We start from the raw sequence: 12,604 nt of genomic DNA, 5'->3' as shown, positions 1-12,604 counted from the left end.
GGGCGTTGCAGGGTGGGCTGAAAAGATGAATGGCACTTGGGATAGCTCACATTTGGACTTGCTGCTCATTTGAACCTGCAGATGTGTGATTTAGAAAGGCTGTGAAAGGAAAAGAGGAGCACGTGGAGGCAGGGAGTCTTCAGCCTCCTGAGCGGCCACAGAGGGGAGAGGAGGGCAGCTGGGGGCGGGGGCTGGGGGATGACTGGCTGAGACCAGAGACTGATGGACTTTGGGAGGGGTACAAACGAGAGAAGCTGAGCCCCAGATTTCTGGGTAGGTGGGGATGGCATTAACCAAGCTGAGGAACTCAGGACAAAGCAGGTTTAAACGAAAGAAGACAATCTTCAACCCCCTTAGGTGGAGGCAGTGGCGGGCGGGGGAGTGAGCAGTATTGTTCCCCTGCTTCACGGGGCTAGTGTGCACGAGAAACCCTTTTAGCCACCCCCAGGCCCAGGCCCAGCCTCACTAATGCGCTGCCTCAGTGGAAAGACCCTTCCCTCTCCCTCCACCTCTTCCTCCTGCTCACTCACTTCCTGCTCCAGACCCTCTGCTGCCCCGCCCACCTCTGCTGGGAGGAGGGATGATGTTTGTGGGAAGGACACCTGGAGTCAGACAATGACCCCACGTCCTTTGTTTTCCCCATGGCAGGAGGGGGATCAGAGTCAGGTGAAAGTGGCCGTCCCCAACCCCAGGCCTGAACTCAGAGGTGCCCCCTCCTAGGACCCAGTGTCCTCTAGAACCCGGGACAACCTGTCTTCATTCTCATGGTGCCTTGTAATCTAGTTGGGGGCCCTACCAGCACCCTCCCCGAACCCTTCAAGAAATGCAGCCAAGTCCCGCTTTCCGGAGCCCACTCTGCCCTGGGTGGAGTTCCCAGGCCCCTCTGCCACAGGCCCGGAAAACAGTGGCAAGGCTTGGAAAACAGTGGCAAGGCTTGGGCGTGGCAGCAGAGGGAAGAGTTGCCCCTCCCTGTGCACGGAAGTGGTGCCCTTTCTGAAGGTGAAGCAGAAGAAGGGTGGGGTTTGCCCACAGACCCCAGGTACCTGAAAGCAGCCCCGCCTTTCACTCCTCTGTTTCCCTCTCCTGCACTTCAGGCTGTGCTGGCTTGTGGGCCCTCCCAGCATGACACATCAGCTCCCCAGGCTGCCCCTGGCCAAGTCCGTGGCCTGAGTGAGGCTGGATGACCCTGGCATGCCCCCGTGGCTGGGAACCCCTGCAGAGTCAGGGCAGGCTACAGAGAGGCCCTGATCTAGATCCTCTCCCCAGGCTCCCAGTGAGGCGGGGTCCCTGGGGCTTATACCTGCCTGAGGCTCTTACTACTTGGGAAAGCTGGTCTAGGTCACTTCCGTGCACCCAGGGCTCTCTACTCCTCCTCCCATGCTTTCACTCCAGCCCCTCACAGACCACCTCTCCTTCCCTGGATGGTGGGTGACAGGTGGACAAGGGTGGGCACAGGATAGACATCATTGGGAAGACAAACCCAGGAAGCCTTGCTAGCCCCTCACCGATAGGCCCTCCCTGGATCCTTGTGCTTTCAGGTGGGGCCGTCCCCAGGGAGCCTCTGGGGCTTGCTGACATCCATGACTACCAGCTGCAGGTGCCGACCCACTCCTCAGCCCCTGCTGGGGCCCCCCAGGAGCGGTGGCGCCCCCTGGAGGAGCGACTGGGAAGGCTGGAGGCTGAGGTCACGGAGCTCAGAGAACAGGTACCACTGGAGGCAGTGGGTGTGCGTGGGGCAGGGCAGGCCTCATGTAGTGGGAGGGAAGGAGAGAAGGGGGGCCCGTGGGACCCTGAAATAGAGTTTTGTTTTAAATGCACATAGAAAGATTCTTATCTGAACGGTTCTTTTTCTTTTTTTAATAAATTTTATTTATTTATTTATTTATTTATTTATTTATTTATTTATTTTTGGCTGAGTTGGGTCTTCGTTGCTGTGGGCAGGCTTTCTCTAGTTGCAGAGAGCGGGAGTTACGCTTCGTTGCTGTGCGAGGGCTTCTCACTGCGGTGGCTTCTCTTGTTGCGGAGCACGGGCTCTAGGTGCACGGGCTTCAATAGTTGTGGTGCACGGGCTCAGTAGTTGTGGCTTGCAGGCTCTAGAGCGCAGGCTCAGTAGTTGTGGCGTACAGGCTTAGTTGCTCCGCGGCATGTGGGATCTTCCCAGACCAGGACTCGGACCCATGTCCCCTGCATTGGCAGGCAGATTCTTAACCACTGTGCCATCAGGGAAGCCCCGAGCAGTTCTTAACATCAGTTCTTTCATACCAGGGAAGAACCTCCGGGTATTTGTTTTGTCAGATTTTCATATTCTTTCATGTATTTGGCAAATATTATGGAGCATCATCAGGAAAGATTTTGGATAGATAAAGGTCTTTAACTGTTGGGTTACAGGGACTGAGTCCCCTTTTGTCTAAAGGAGAGGACTGGGGGCCCGTGTTCCCCTGGGAGCCTATCCAGACCCCAGGCTATGAGAACTGGGACTGTTTGAACTGGATGCTGCCTGGAGGGGGACCCACCTTGCTCTGGAACTGTCACGTTTCCTTCTCATCCTGCCTTGGCTTTCACACCCCACAAATCTGTGGGAGTTGGTGGGGGAAGCTGAGCCAGTGCCTCTTACCCCCACCTCTCTCCCCAGAACAAAGACCTGCAGGGGAGGGTGAGGCAGCTGGAGTCCTGTGAATGCCACCCCGCTTCGCCCCAGTGCTGGGGGCTGGGTCGGGCCTGGCCCGAGGGGGCTCGCTGGGAGCCTGATGCCTGCACAGCCTGTGTCTGCCAGGACGGGGCTACACACTGTGTCCCCCAGCCTGGGCTGCCCCATTGCCGTGGTGAGTGCCATCTGCCTGCCCACTGGCACCACCTCAGGGCCCGGAAATGGCCCTGAGTGCCTGAGCGACAGCACCATCTCCTCCTCAGGCTGCAGCCACAATGGTCAGGCCTATGGCAATGGGGAGACCTTCGCCACAGATGCCTGTACCACCTGCCGCTGCCTGGTGAGCTCCTGTGACCCACCCTGGATATCCCATACCTGTTCCCCTCACCTGTCTGCCTCACCTCAGCTACCTGTCGCTGCAGCCTGGTGTGCTGAATGTTTAGAAGTGGGGTCTCCCTGCCCATCCCCCCAAGCCTTGCCACTGGCCGCCTTCAGCTGATTCTGAAGAGTTCTGCTTTCTGGAGCTCAATCCCTACTCACACAGTGGGGTTCTTGTCTTCCTATACCTGCCCCCTCGCCTGCAGACCCTCAGTGTCCCCAGTCATCCATCTGTCCCTGGCATCTACCTGCCTCTGCTCCCTCACTTGGCTCCACACCCACCTATTTCTTTCCTCACCCTTCCACTGAGGAAGCCCTTTGTTCCCTTCCTAAGATCTCTCCACGCTGGGGAATTTGCTGGCACCTGGAAGAGATGGTTTCCGAGGGTCGAGAGTGGCAGGAGATGATGCGGGAGGGGGAAGGATGTCTCTTTTCTGCCCTTGGGCCAAGGGTAGCCCACGTAGTCTGAGCCAACTCAGCCTCTTGCACCTCTGGTGGATCCCAGCCTGGGGAGAGGTTTCGGTTCTGGAGGCCCTATCCTCCAGGGTTCTGATGCCTGTTTTCCACAGGAAGGAGCCATAACCTGCACCCAGAAGCCATGCCCAAGAGGACCCTGCCCAGAGCCAGGAGCATGCTGCCCTCACTGCGAGCCCGGTCAGCCTTCTGCCAGCCCCAGACCTACCTCCTGCACTCGTTCTGGGGCCCCAGAGCCTGGCCTGCCACCTGCCATGTGTCCAGAGGGCGTCTGCCCACTCGCTCTGGCAGTGGCTAGGGGTGTTCAGAAGCGAAACCCAAGTTAGCAAATGCTGCTTCTGACCTGGGACTGAGCCAAAGGCTGTACATCAGTGGTCCCCAACCGTTTTGACACTAGGGGCCAGTTTCATGGAAGACAGTTTTTCCATGGACCGGGGTGGTGGTGGGGGAAGGTTTCGGGATGATTCAAGCTCATTACATTTATTGTACATTCTATTTCTATTACATTGTAATATATAATGAAATAGTTATAGAACTCATCGTAATGCAGAATCAGTGGGGGCCCTGAGCTTGTTTTCCTGCAACTAGATGGTCCCTTCTGGGGGCGATGGGAGAGAGTGACACCAAAAGTGTGTTGCTTATGTCCAGTCTATTCCATAAGATGCAGCTTAATTGTCACTTGCCACCCACCGATAGGGTTTTGATATGAGTCTGCAAGCAATTGATTTATTATGGTCTCTGTGCAGTCAAACCTCTCTGCTGATGATAACCTGTATTTGCAGCCACTCCCCAGCACTAGCATCACCGCTTCAGCTCCACCTCAGATCATCAGGCATTAGACTCTCATAAGCAGTACGCAACCTAGCTCCCTCGCATGCGCAGTTCACAGTAGGGTTCGCGCTCCTATGAGAATCTAATACCACCGCTGATCTGACAGGAGGCGGAGCTCAGGAGGTAATGCGAGCGATGGGGAGCGGCTGTAAATACAGATGAAGCTTTGCTCGCCCGCTGCTCACCTCCTGCTGTGCGGCCTGGTTCCTAACAGGCCACGAACCGTTACCTGTCCGTGGCCTGGGGGTTGGGGACCCCTGCTCTACCTGATCTTTTTCCTTTCCTCAGGCAGCTTCTAATCTAGTGCGAAGATAAATGTATATAGCTAGTATAATACAAGATTTAAGAGCCAATGAACAGATTAAAAGGAGGTGGAGAAAGGTCATAAGTGGTCAGTCGCCAGAGGAGAGGGCAGGAAGGCAGGGGAAGCCCACCCAGACTAGGTGATCAGGGAGGGCCCTACATACAACAGGTCATCCGAGCTGGATCTTCAAGGGAAAGTAGGGTTTCACCAGAAGGAAAAGATGTACTTGAAGGCCCTCTAGGCACACAGAGTGGGGAAAGTTGTGTTGCAGGAAATCAGACTGGGAAAGCCAGTGGGAACAAACTGCTGTAAGCCTTACAGTTTGGACTTTCTTCTGTGGACAATGGGGAACCACTGAAGGCTGAAAAGCCAGAGTGTGGCATGTTCAAAGAGGCATTTTTGGAATTTTCATGTGGTATGGGCTAGATGCAGAGAGACCAGTTAGGGGGTTATTACAGTAGTTGCCTAGGCATGGAGCCAGGGATGGCAGTGGGCTGCAGAAGGAGGGGTGTTTCCAAAGAATGTAGTTGGATCCCATGGAACAGTGGACTCTGAGCTTGGGAAACTAGTGGTGCCAGTGACATGAAGACAGCTGGAAAGGAGTGGAGGCAGTGGCTGTTACTGGTTCATAATCAGGAAGATAAGGTTGCCGGGTTTAGCAACTAAACATATAGGATACCTGGGACTTCCCTGGTGGTCCAGTGGTTAGGACTCCATGCTTTCACTGCTGAGGGCCCGGGTTCAATCCCCGGTCGGGGAACTAAGATCCTGCAAGCGGCCCTGCCAAAAAAAAAAAAAAAAAAATAGGATGCCCTGTTAAATTTGAATTTTGTATAAATAACATATTTTTAAATACAAGTATGTCCCATGCAATATTTGGGACATACTTATACTACAATATTATGTGTTGTTCATCTGAAATTCACATTTAACTGGGCATCCTATATTGTCTCTGGCAACCCTACCCCGGGAAGAATGGCAGCTGCTAGTTTGAAAGGTGGGACAGAGGCTTAGGGACTGGTGGGGTCTGGAAATGTAGCCTGAGAGTGTTGGCCAGAGACGAGGAGTAAAGTCTTGGGAGTTGTTTGACCTCCCAACAAAGAAAAGGGACACACACACACATCGCTTGTAGGACACGTGGTGTCTCAGGGCCACTGCTAGCACATATAATGTCTTTGGTGAAATTTTTAAAAAGGCACGCTTTCCTCAATGCTTCCACGTGTTGTAAAATAATGGGAATCTGGTGATTATTCGAGGCAGACTCTATACTGCCATCTGCTGGAAAGTTGCAGTAAGTATACAAATCTCTGAGAATCACCTGAGTGGTGCCCCTTTGATGTGGCGCCCTTGGCCGTGCTTTCGCCCCAGTTCTCTGGGTCTCTTACTTGGGGGCCTGGCCCTGGTTTTGCAGGCTGTACTGGAGGCCACAGGAGTGGGGAAACGTGGCAACTGGAGCCCTGTGTCATCTGTACCTGTCAGGTAAGGGAATCAGAGCCTTGTCCCATCCACCACCCACGTCCCCACCTCCCGGCTTAACCCCAGGCCTGGCGGCGCCAAGCCCAATCTGGGGTCCTGGCAGGGCTGCTGCTGCCACCCCGGCATTGAGGCCTGGAGCCTGCTAGGCCTGCTAGGCCAGCAGAGTAACTTGGCTTGGGCAGTAGAGAAGGAAGGAGGGCTCAGTGTCTACCCTGCAGGCAGGGACGGTGCAGTGCCAGGGGCCCTCATGCTCAGAGCTCAACTGCCTGGAGAGCTACACCCCACCTGGGGAGTGCTGCCCCATCTGCCGGCCAGGTGACCTCCCCCCCACCCTGCCCCGCCGTCCCCTCGGCCCCAGAGGGTTCCGTACCTACTTGGGGTCATGCCTTCCCTCGGGTAATGTCCACCCACCCTGCTCTCTGCTGACCAGTCCGTCACGCTGGCAACCCTCCCCAGGCTGTGAGTATGAGGGGCAGCTTTATGAGGAGGGGGCCAACTTCCTGTCCAGCTCCAACCCTTGTCTCCAATGCTCCTGCCTGGTGAGTCCCCCGCACCTTTGCCCAGACCCTGATCTTCCTGGGACACCCCCGCCTACCCTGGGTCACACCTGCCACTCTTTCAGCCCCTCACATACTTTCCGAGGCCTGGTGCCAGAGAGATTCTCCCTCCATCCCCACTCTGTGGCCCATCCTGCTGTCTCTGGGAGCCAGACCCAGGGGCAGTACAGCTATGGGTGCATTACAGAGGAGCCTGGTTCGCTGTGTGCCCATGAAGTGCCCGCCCATCCCCTGCCCTGAACCAGTCCTGAGACCCGGGCACTGCTGCCCGACCTGCCAAGGTGAGAGCCCTGCCCCCTCCCTGGTAGAGCTCCAGGGAGGGCTGTTATGCCAGTTCTTCAACCCAAAGCCCACTCTGCTGGCCTCTGACCTGCGGGCCCCGTCAGTGGGGGGAGCCGTGCCTGGCCACCCCTGCTCCAGAGCTGGAAGGCCTGGGCCCAGATTCTGCCCTTGTCAGTGGTTATGTACCTCTGAGGGAGTTACTTCGTGCTTCAGCTGCCCATTTGTAAGATGTGTGTAATGATACGTGCGTCAATAAACATTGGCTATTACCTGCTTTGTGCACAGAAGACACGGGGTGGGCCCTCGAGGCAGACCACTAGAGGGTGACACTAAATCCATGCCAGCACTCTCACAGAGGCAGGATTAGATTACGCACAGATACTATGGAAACTCAGAGGAAGGAGACCTAATCCAGCCTGGGCACAGAAAGGAAAGCATCCTGGAGGTGGCGTGTCTGGAGCGAACCTCGCGGTCAAAGAGCAGTTAGCAAGGCGAAGCGGGGAACACGGTGGAGGGCATTCCAGGAAGAGAGGGCAGCTTGGGACTGACACTCAGTGTGAGGTGGGTGTGTGTTAGTCGGGAAGGTGCAGGCAGGCAGGAGTGGCCAAAGCTTACACTGAGACGTGGGGAGGGGCCAGAGACACGTGGGTGTGGCCATGCTGGCCCTGGAAGGCCTGGAAGGGCAGGCTAAGGAACTTGGGCCTTACCCTGCCTGGGGTGCTGGGAGGCTGAGGTGAGGGGTCCAGGCAGAGGCAGGATCTGGTCTGGTTTAGGCTCAGAGGAGAGCCCTCAGAGGGCGTGTGAAGGAGGGGGTTCTGGCTGAAGCTCCCACCAGGCCTCCTCTCTACCCATCGCCCCCCCAGCCCAAGGCTGCACAGAAGGTGGTTCTCACTGGGAACATGGCCAAGAGCGGACCACACCTGGGGACCCCTGCCGGGTCTGCCAGTGCCTGGTGAGTCCCTGTGCCGCTCCTGGGCTGCCCCCACCCCTCCCCGACCCCAGGCCCACCAGATTCATTCCTTCATTCCACTGAACACATCCCAAAAGGCACTGTGAGGGGACAGAGATGGAGGAGACCTAACCCTGAACACCATGAGGGCGGGGAAGGGGTCGCGCCCTCAGTATGTCCAGTTCTGAGCACAGTAGGTGAGCAGGACATCTGTGAACCAAACTCCAGGAGCTTCAGGAGGAGTGAGGCTGGGCAGGATATGACAGGCAGCACAAGCTCCAGGGAGGGAGAAACACAACTGACCTGAGGCATCTAGAACTCTGCTGTCTGATCAGGAGCCACTACATGTGGACACTGAGCCCTTGAAACGTGGCTGTCCGGTTTGAGATGGGCTCCAAGTGTAGAATATACTTTGGATTTCAAAGACTTAGTATGAAAGAAAGGAATATAAGATATCTCATTAACACTTCACGTTGATTACATGTTGAAATAACTTTTTGGATATTTTGGTTTGGATAAAATTTAGGTCCATCTGTTTCTTTTTACTTTTTGAAATTTGACAACTAGAGAATTTAAAATGACATATGTGGTTTCTGTTATATTTCTATTGGGCAGAGCAGATCTGGAATATCTTCATGGGGGGGTGTTTACTTAGGTCTTAACGGGTGAGTAGGATTTGAGCAGAGAAAAATGGTGCTACAGACTGAATGTTTGTGTCCCGCCCCAAGTTCATACGTTGAAATTCTAACCCCCAAAGTGATGATATTAGGAGTTGGGGCCTTTGGGAGGTGATTAGGTCATGAGGGTGGAACCCTCATGAATGGGATTAGTGCCTGTATAAAAAAGACCCCAGAGAGCTCTCTCGTCCCTTCCACCATGTGGAGACACAAGCAATTAGACAGCCGTCTATGAACCAGGAAGGAGACTCTCACCAGACACTGAAACTCCTAGCACCTTGATTTTGGACTCCCCAGCCTTCAAAACTGTGAGAACTAAATTTTTGTTGTTTATAAGCCACCCAGACTATGGGATTTTTTTATTACAGTGGCCTGAATGGGCTAAGACACCAGGCATAAGGCAAGAGTCAGGGCAAAGCCTGGGGGAGGAAGGGGGGCACACGGAGGCCTAATGTCCAGGCAGGGTGCACGCCAAGAAGGGCTGTGGTTCATGGGGGCTGAAGCCAGAGTCACAAAGCTTCCTGACATCTTGCCAAGGACTAAGGACTCCACTGTGAAGGCCGTGGGACACCCAACCCCTTGGCAACCATGTGCTTCCCCTCCCTGTTCACACTGACACCCCACCGCCCCACCCCCACCTGTGAGGAGAGTCACTGGCAGCCCAGACACTTATGGGGCTAAGGTAGTGAGCCCAGGTATAGGTGTGAACTCCAGGGATGGGGTCTGTCTGGGAAAGACCATGGGGAATAGCAGCAGCCACTATCTGTTAACTGTCAGCTTCCAGAGGTGGATGCCATACCATACACTTATCTTATCCCCATAACAAGGCTATTAGGGCAGGTCTATTACTGTCTTTTTTTTTTTTTTAGATGAGTAAACTGAGGCACAGAGAACTTAAGTGGCATGCTAGGTTATACATCTATATTAGTTTCTTGGGCTGCTGTAACAAAGTACCACAAACGGAGTGGCTTAAAACAACAGAAATCGATTATCTCATGGTTCTGGAGGCAGAAGTCCAAGACTGAGGTGTCTGCAGGGTCGGTTCCCTCTGAGGGCTGTCAGGGAGAATCTGTTCCAGGCCCCTCTCCAGCTCTGGCAGTTGGCTGGAGATCCTTGGCATCCCGTGGCTTCAGTCTTCATGTTCACATGCTTCTCTCCCTGTGTGAGTGTGTGTCTGTGTCCAAATTTCCGTTGTATATAAGGACACCAGTCAATGGATCAGGGTCCACCCCACTCTAGTCTGACCTCATCCCAACTTAAGTGATTACATCTGCTACGACTCTATTTCCAAATAAGGTCACATTCTGAGGGGGTTAGGACTGCAACATAAGAGTTTGAAGGGGGACACAATTTACTCATAGCAATATCTAATAAGTGGATAGCTGCGATTCGAATGCTGTTTCTGCCACTTGGATGAGCTCTGATGGCCCATTCCTCTGCCTACTCTGCCCCCTACCAGGAAGGCCACATCCGGTGCCACCAGCGAGAATGTGCCAGCCTGTGCCCATACCCTGCCCGGCCCCTCCCGGGCACCTGCTGCCCAGTGTGCGATGGTGAGTCAGCGGGTGGATCCTGGAGGGGCTCGGAAAGCTGATGGACGGCCCAGCTTGAGCCTCCCGTGAAAGCCAGGACACTGAATGGCATGGGACCCTGAGGAGGGCCTAAGGCACCCTCTTCCCAACAGGCTGTTTCCTAAATGGACGAGAGTACCGCAGCGGGGAGCCCGTGGGCTCTGGGGACCCCTGCTCCCACTGCCGTTGTGCCGTGAGTGTGTCTGCCCGGCAGGGAGGGCCTGGCTTCTGGGCCTGCGTCTCACATGCTGACCAGGTCCTTTTGGCAGAATGGGAGTGTCCACTGTGAGCCTCTGCCCTGCCCACCGACACCCTGCAGACACCCAGGCAGGATCCCTGGGAAGTGCTGCCCAGTCTGTGACAGTGAGTGGGGGGCTCGAGTCACCAGGTGGAGGGGTGGGCACTGCCCCGAGAGAGGCTCTGGGTCTCGGCGTGGGGTGGTTGCTTCCGGTGGACTAACAGGAAGCCCCCTTGAGCTAAAGTACAGGGGAAGTCCTTTCTAAAGCTAAGCTCTGTCACCACAGGTGAGGGATGAGTTCTCACCTCGCCTCATGGCACCCTGGGCACGTGTGGGCTGGGGGAGGCTGGCAGGGCCTCCTGGAGGACAGGGGTGGCTGTCCTTGTCAGGGTGAGGGGTGGATGCCTCAGGTGCTCTGAGGCTTCCCCATCAGCCTCCAGCCCTGTGCCCCAGTCCCTCTGTCATCCTAGCCAGGCTGTGAGTACCAGGGACACCAGTATCAGAGCCAGGAGACCTTCAGACTCCAAGAGAGTGGCCGCTGTGTCCGCTGCTCCTGCCAGGTAGGTGGTGCCACTGTCTCACGCCCCGGATCTGTCTTGTCCCTTGAGGGCCACTCACCCAGCCTCCCTCCTAGGCCGGCGAGGTCTCCTGTGAGGAGCAGGAGTGCCCGGGCGCCCCCTGCACCCTGTCTGACTCTGGCCCCCAGCTCTGCCCAGGTGTGTGTGTTGGGGGGCAACCAGGAAAGGGTGCTGCTTCCAGCAGCTAGAGATGGAGGAGTGTTCCTTCACCGTAAGGGGAGGCATTCCTAGGTCCACCAGCCATTCCAGAGTGTGTTCAGAGGCTGCTGTGGGGATGGCTAAGCCAGGGTCTTGGGAAGGGTCCTATGGTCTGGGAAGGACAGGGATGGGTGGATGTGCCCAGGTTGCCATGGTGACAGCCCCCCCCCCCGCCCCTTGCTGTAGCTTGCGTGCTTGGTGGAGAGGAGTTTGCTGAGGGGGTCCAGTGGGAGCCTGATGGTCAGCCCTGCACAACCTGTTCCTGTCAAGCTGGGGTGCCCGTGTGCAGGGCTTTGCTCTGCTCCCCAGCCCCCTGCCAGCACCCCACCAAGCCCCCCGGTGAGTGCCCCGCCCCAATCTAGCTTTCTTCCCCTGCCTTGCCCGGCCCACCCTGATCGGCTGGGCTGTGATCACCCTGCTCTACCCAGGTGCCTGCTGCCCCAGCTGTGACAGCTGCACTTACCACAGCCAAGTGTACGCCAACGGGCAGAACTTCACAGATGCAGACAGCCCTTGCCACACCTGCCACTGCGAGGTACCTCCCCAGGCTTGCTGCTGCCCTGCTGAGCCCCTCCCGGGGCCCACCCCCATTGCCTTCTCACCTGCTCCCAGGATGGGACCGTGACATGCTCCTTGGTCAACTGCCCTCCCACAACCTGTGCCAGGCCCCAGAGTGGACCCGGCCAGTGCTGCCCCAGGTGCCCAGGTACGTGCTTACTGTACCTGTCTGGCTTGGTGAACCCTTGACCCTGCCACTCCATGGCCCCGTGGGCCGAACAGATACCTTAGAAAGCAATGGCCTTCCGAATTGTTTTCAGTCTGACACAGCTTGGGACTCTCTGGAACTCACAGGGTACGGGTGGGAGAGAAGAATAGACATTCGTTTGTCCCTTCATGTTACGGCACCACCCTTCCCTCCTTTCCTACACTTCCTCTTCCAATACCCCCACCACGCACATCTATTCGTATATCTACCTGTATAAGCCTGGTTCATGCAACAAATGTTCAGGTTTCCTACGCAAGAGACTGGGAGCTGGGATGCTGTGTGCCCTGATCCCCGCCCACACAGAGAGTGTGCAGGGCACGTATCACAAACACAGGGCATGTACATGCGTGAGCCCTTCGGCTCCCTCAGAGGCACACACAGCTGCCTGCAGGTAAAGGACCTAAACACACGCACACACACGCACACACACACAAGTGTGTGCTCGGAGAGATATGCTTGTCCGCATACACAGCCCCTCCTCCTCCTCCTCTCCCTCCATGGGGACAGCTTCCAGGTGGCACTCCTGCAGTGGCTCTGGACTCAAGGGTAGAGGGACTGTCAGCCTGCTCCTTGCACTGTCAGTCTTTGTCTCCACTCCTGCCCACCCGCCCCACTGCCCAGACTGCATCCTGGAGAAGCAAGTGTTTATGGATGGCGAGAGCTTCTCCCACCCCCGAG

The 12,604-nt window shown here is 56.1% G+C and overlaps 1 protein-coding gene and 1 non-coding gene across 2 annotated transcripts in view; both read left to right on the top strand.

Moving 5' to 3' along the window:
• Positions 1-12,604, top strand: part of KCP (kielin cysteine rich BMP regulator) — a 24,888-nt gene that overhangs the window by 895 nt on the left and 11,389 nt on the right. Inside the window, 15 exon segments of the mRNA XM_007469727.1 lie at positions 1,539-1,705; positions 2,633-2,822; positions 2,911-2,987; positions 6,329-6,416; positions 7,819-7,901; positions 10,035-10,128; positions 10,260-10,339; positions 10,416-10,509; positions 10,859-10,944; positions 11,019-11,100; positions 11,347-11,499; positions 11,589-11,695; positions 11,773-11,866; positions 12,548-12,602; position 12,604. The exon segment at position 12,604 is cut by the window's right edge and continues 115 nt beyond it. Coding sequence (XP_007469789.1) covers positions 1,539-1,705; positions 2,633-2,822; positions 2,911-2,987; positions 6,329-6,416; positions 7,819-7,901; positions 10,035-10,128; positions 10,260-10,339; positions 10,416-10,509; positions 10,859-10,944; positions 11,019-11,100; positions 11,347-11,499; positions 11,589-11,695; positions 11,773-11,866; positions 12,548-12,602; position 12,604 — 1,451 coding nt within the window.
• TRNAE-UUC (transfer RNA glutamic acid (anticodon UUC)) lies at positions 5,322-5,394 on the top strand. The gene has a single exon. It is a non-coding gene; the product is annotated as a tRNA-Glu (tRNA).

Source organism: Lipotes vexillifer, unplaced genomic scaffold, assembly GCF_000442215.2.
Source record: "Lipotes vexillifer unplaced genomic scaffold, Lipotes_vexillifer_v1.1 scaffold1329, whole genome shotgun sequence".
Lineage (NCBI taxonomy): Eukaryota > Metazoa > Chordata > Mammalia > Artiodactyla > Lipotidae > Lipotes > Lipotes vexillifer.
This window is presented reverse-complemented; position numbering and strand designations above follow the sequence as displayed.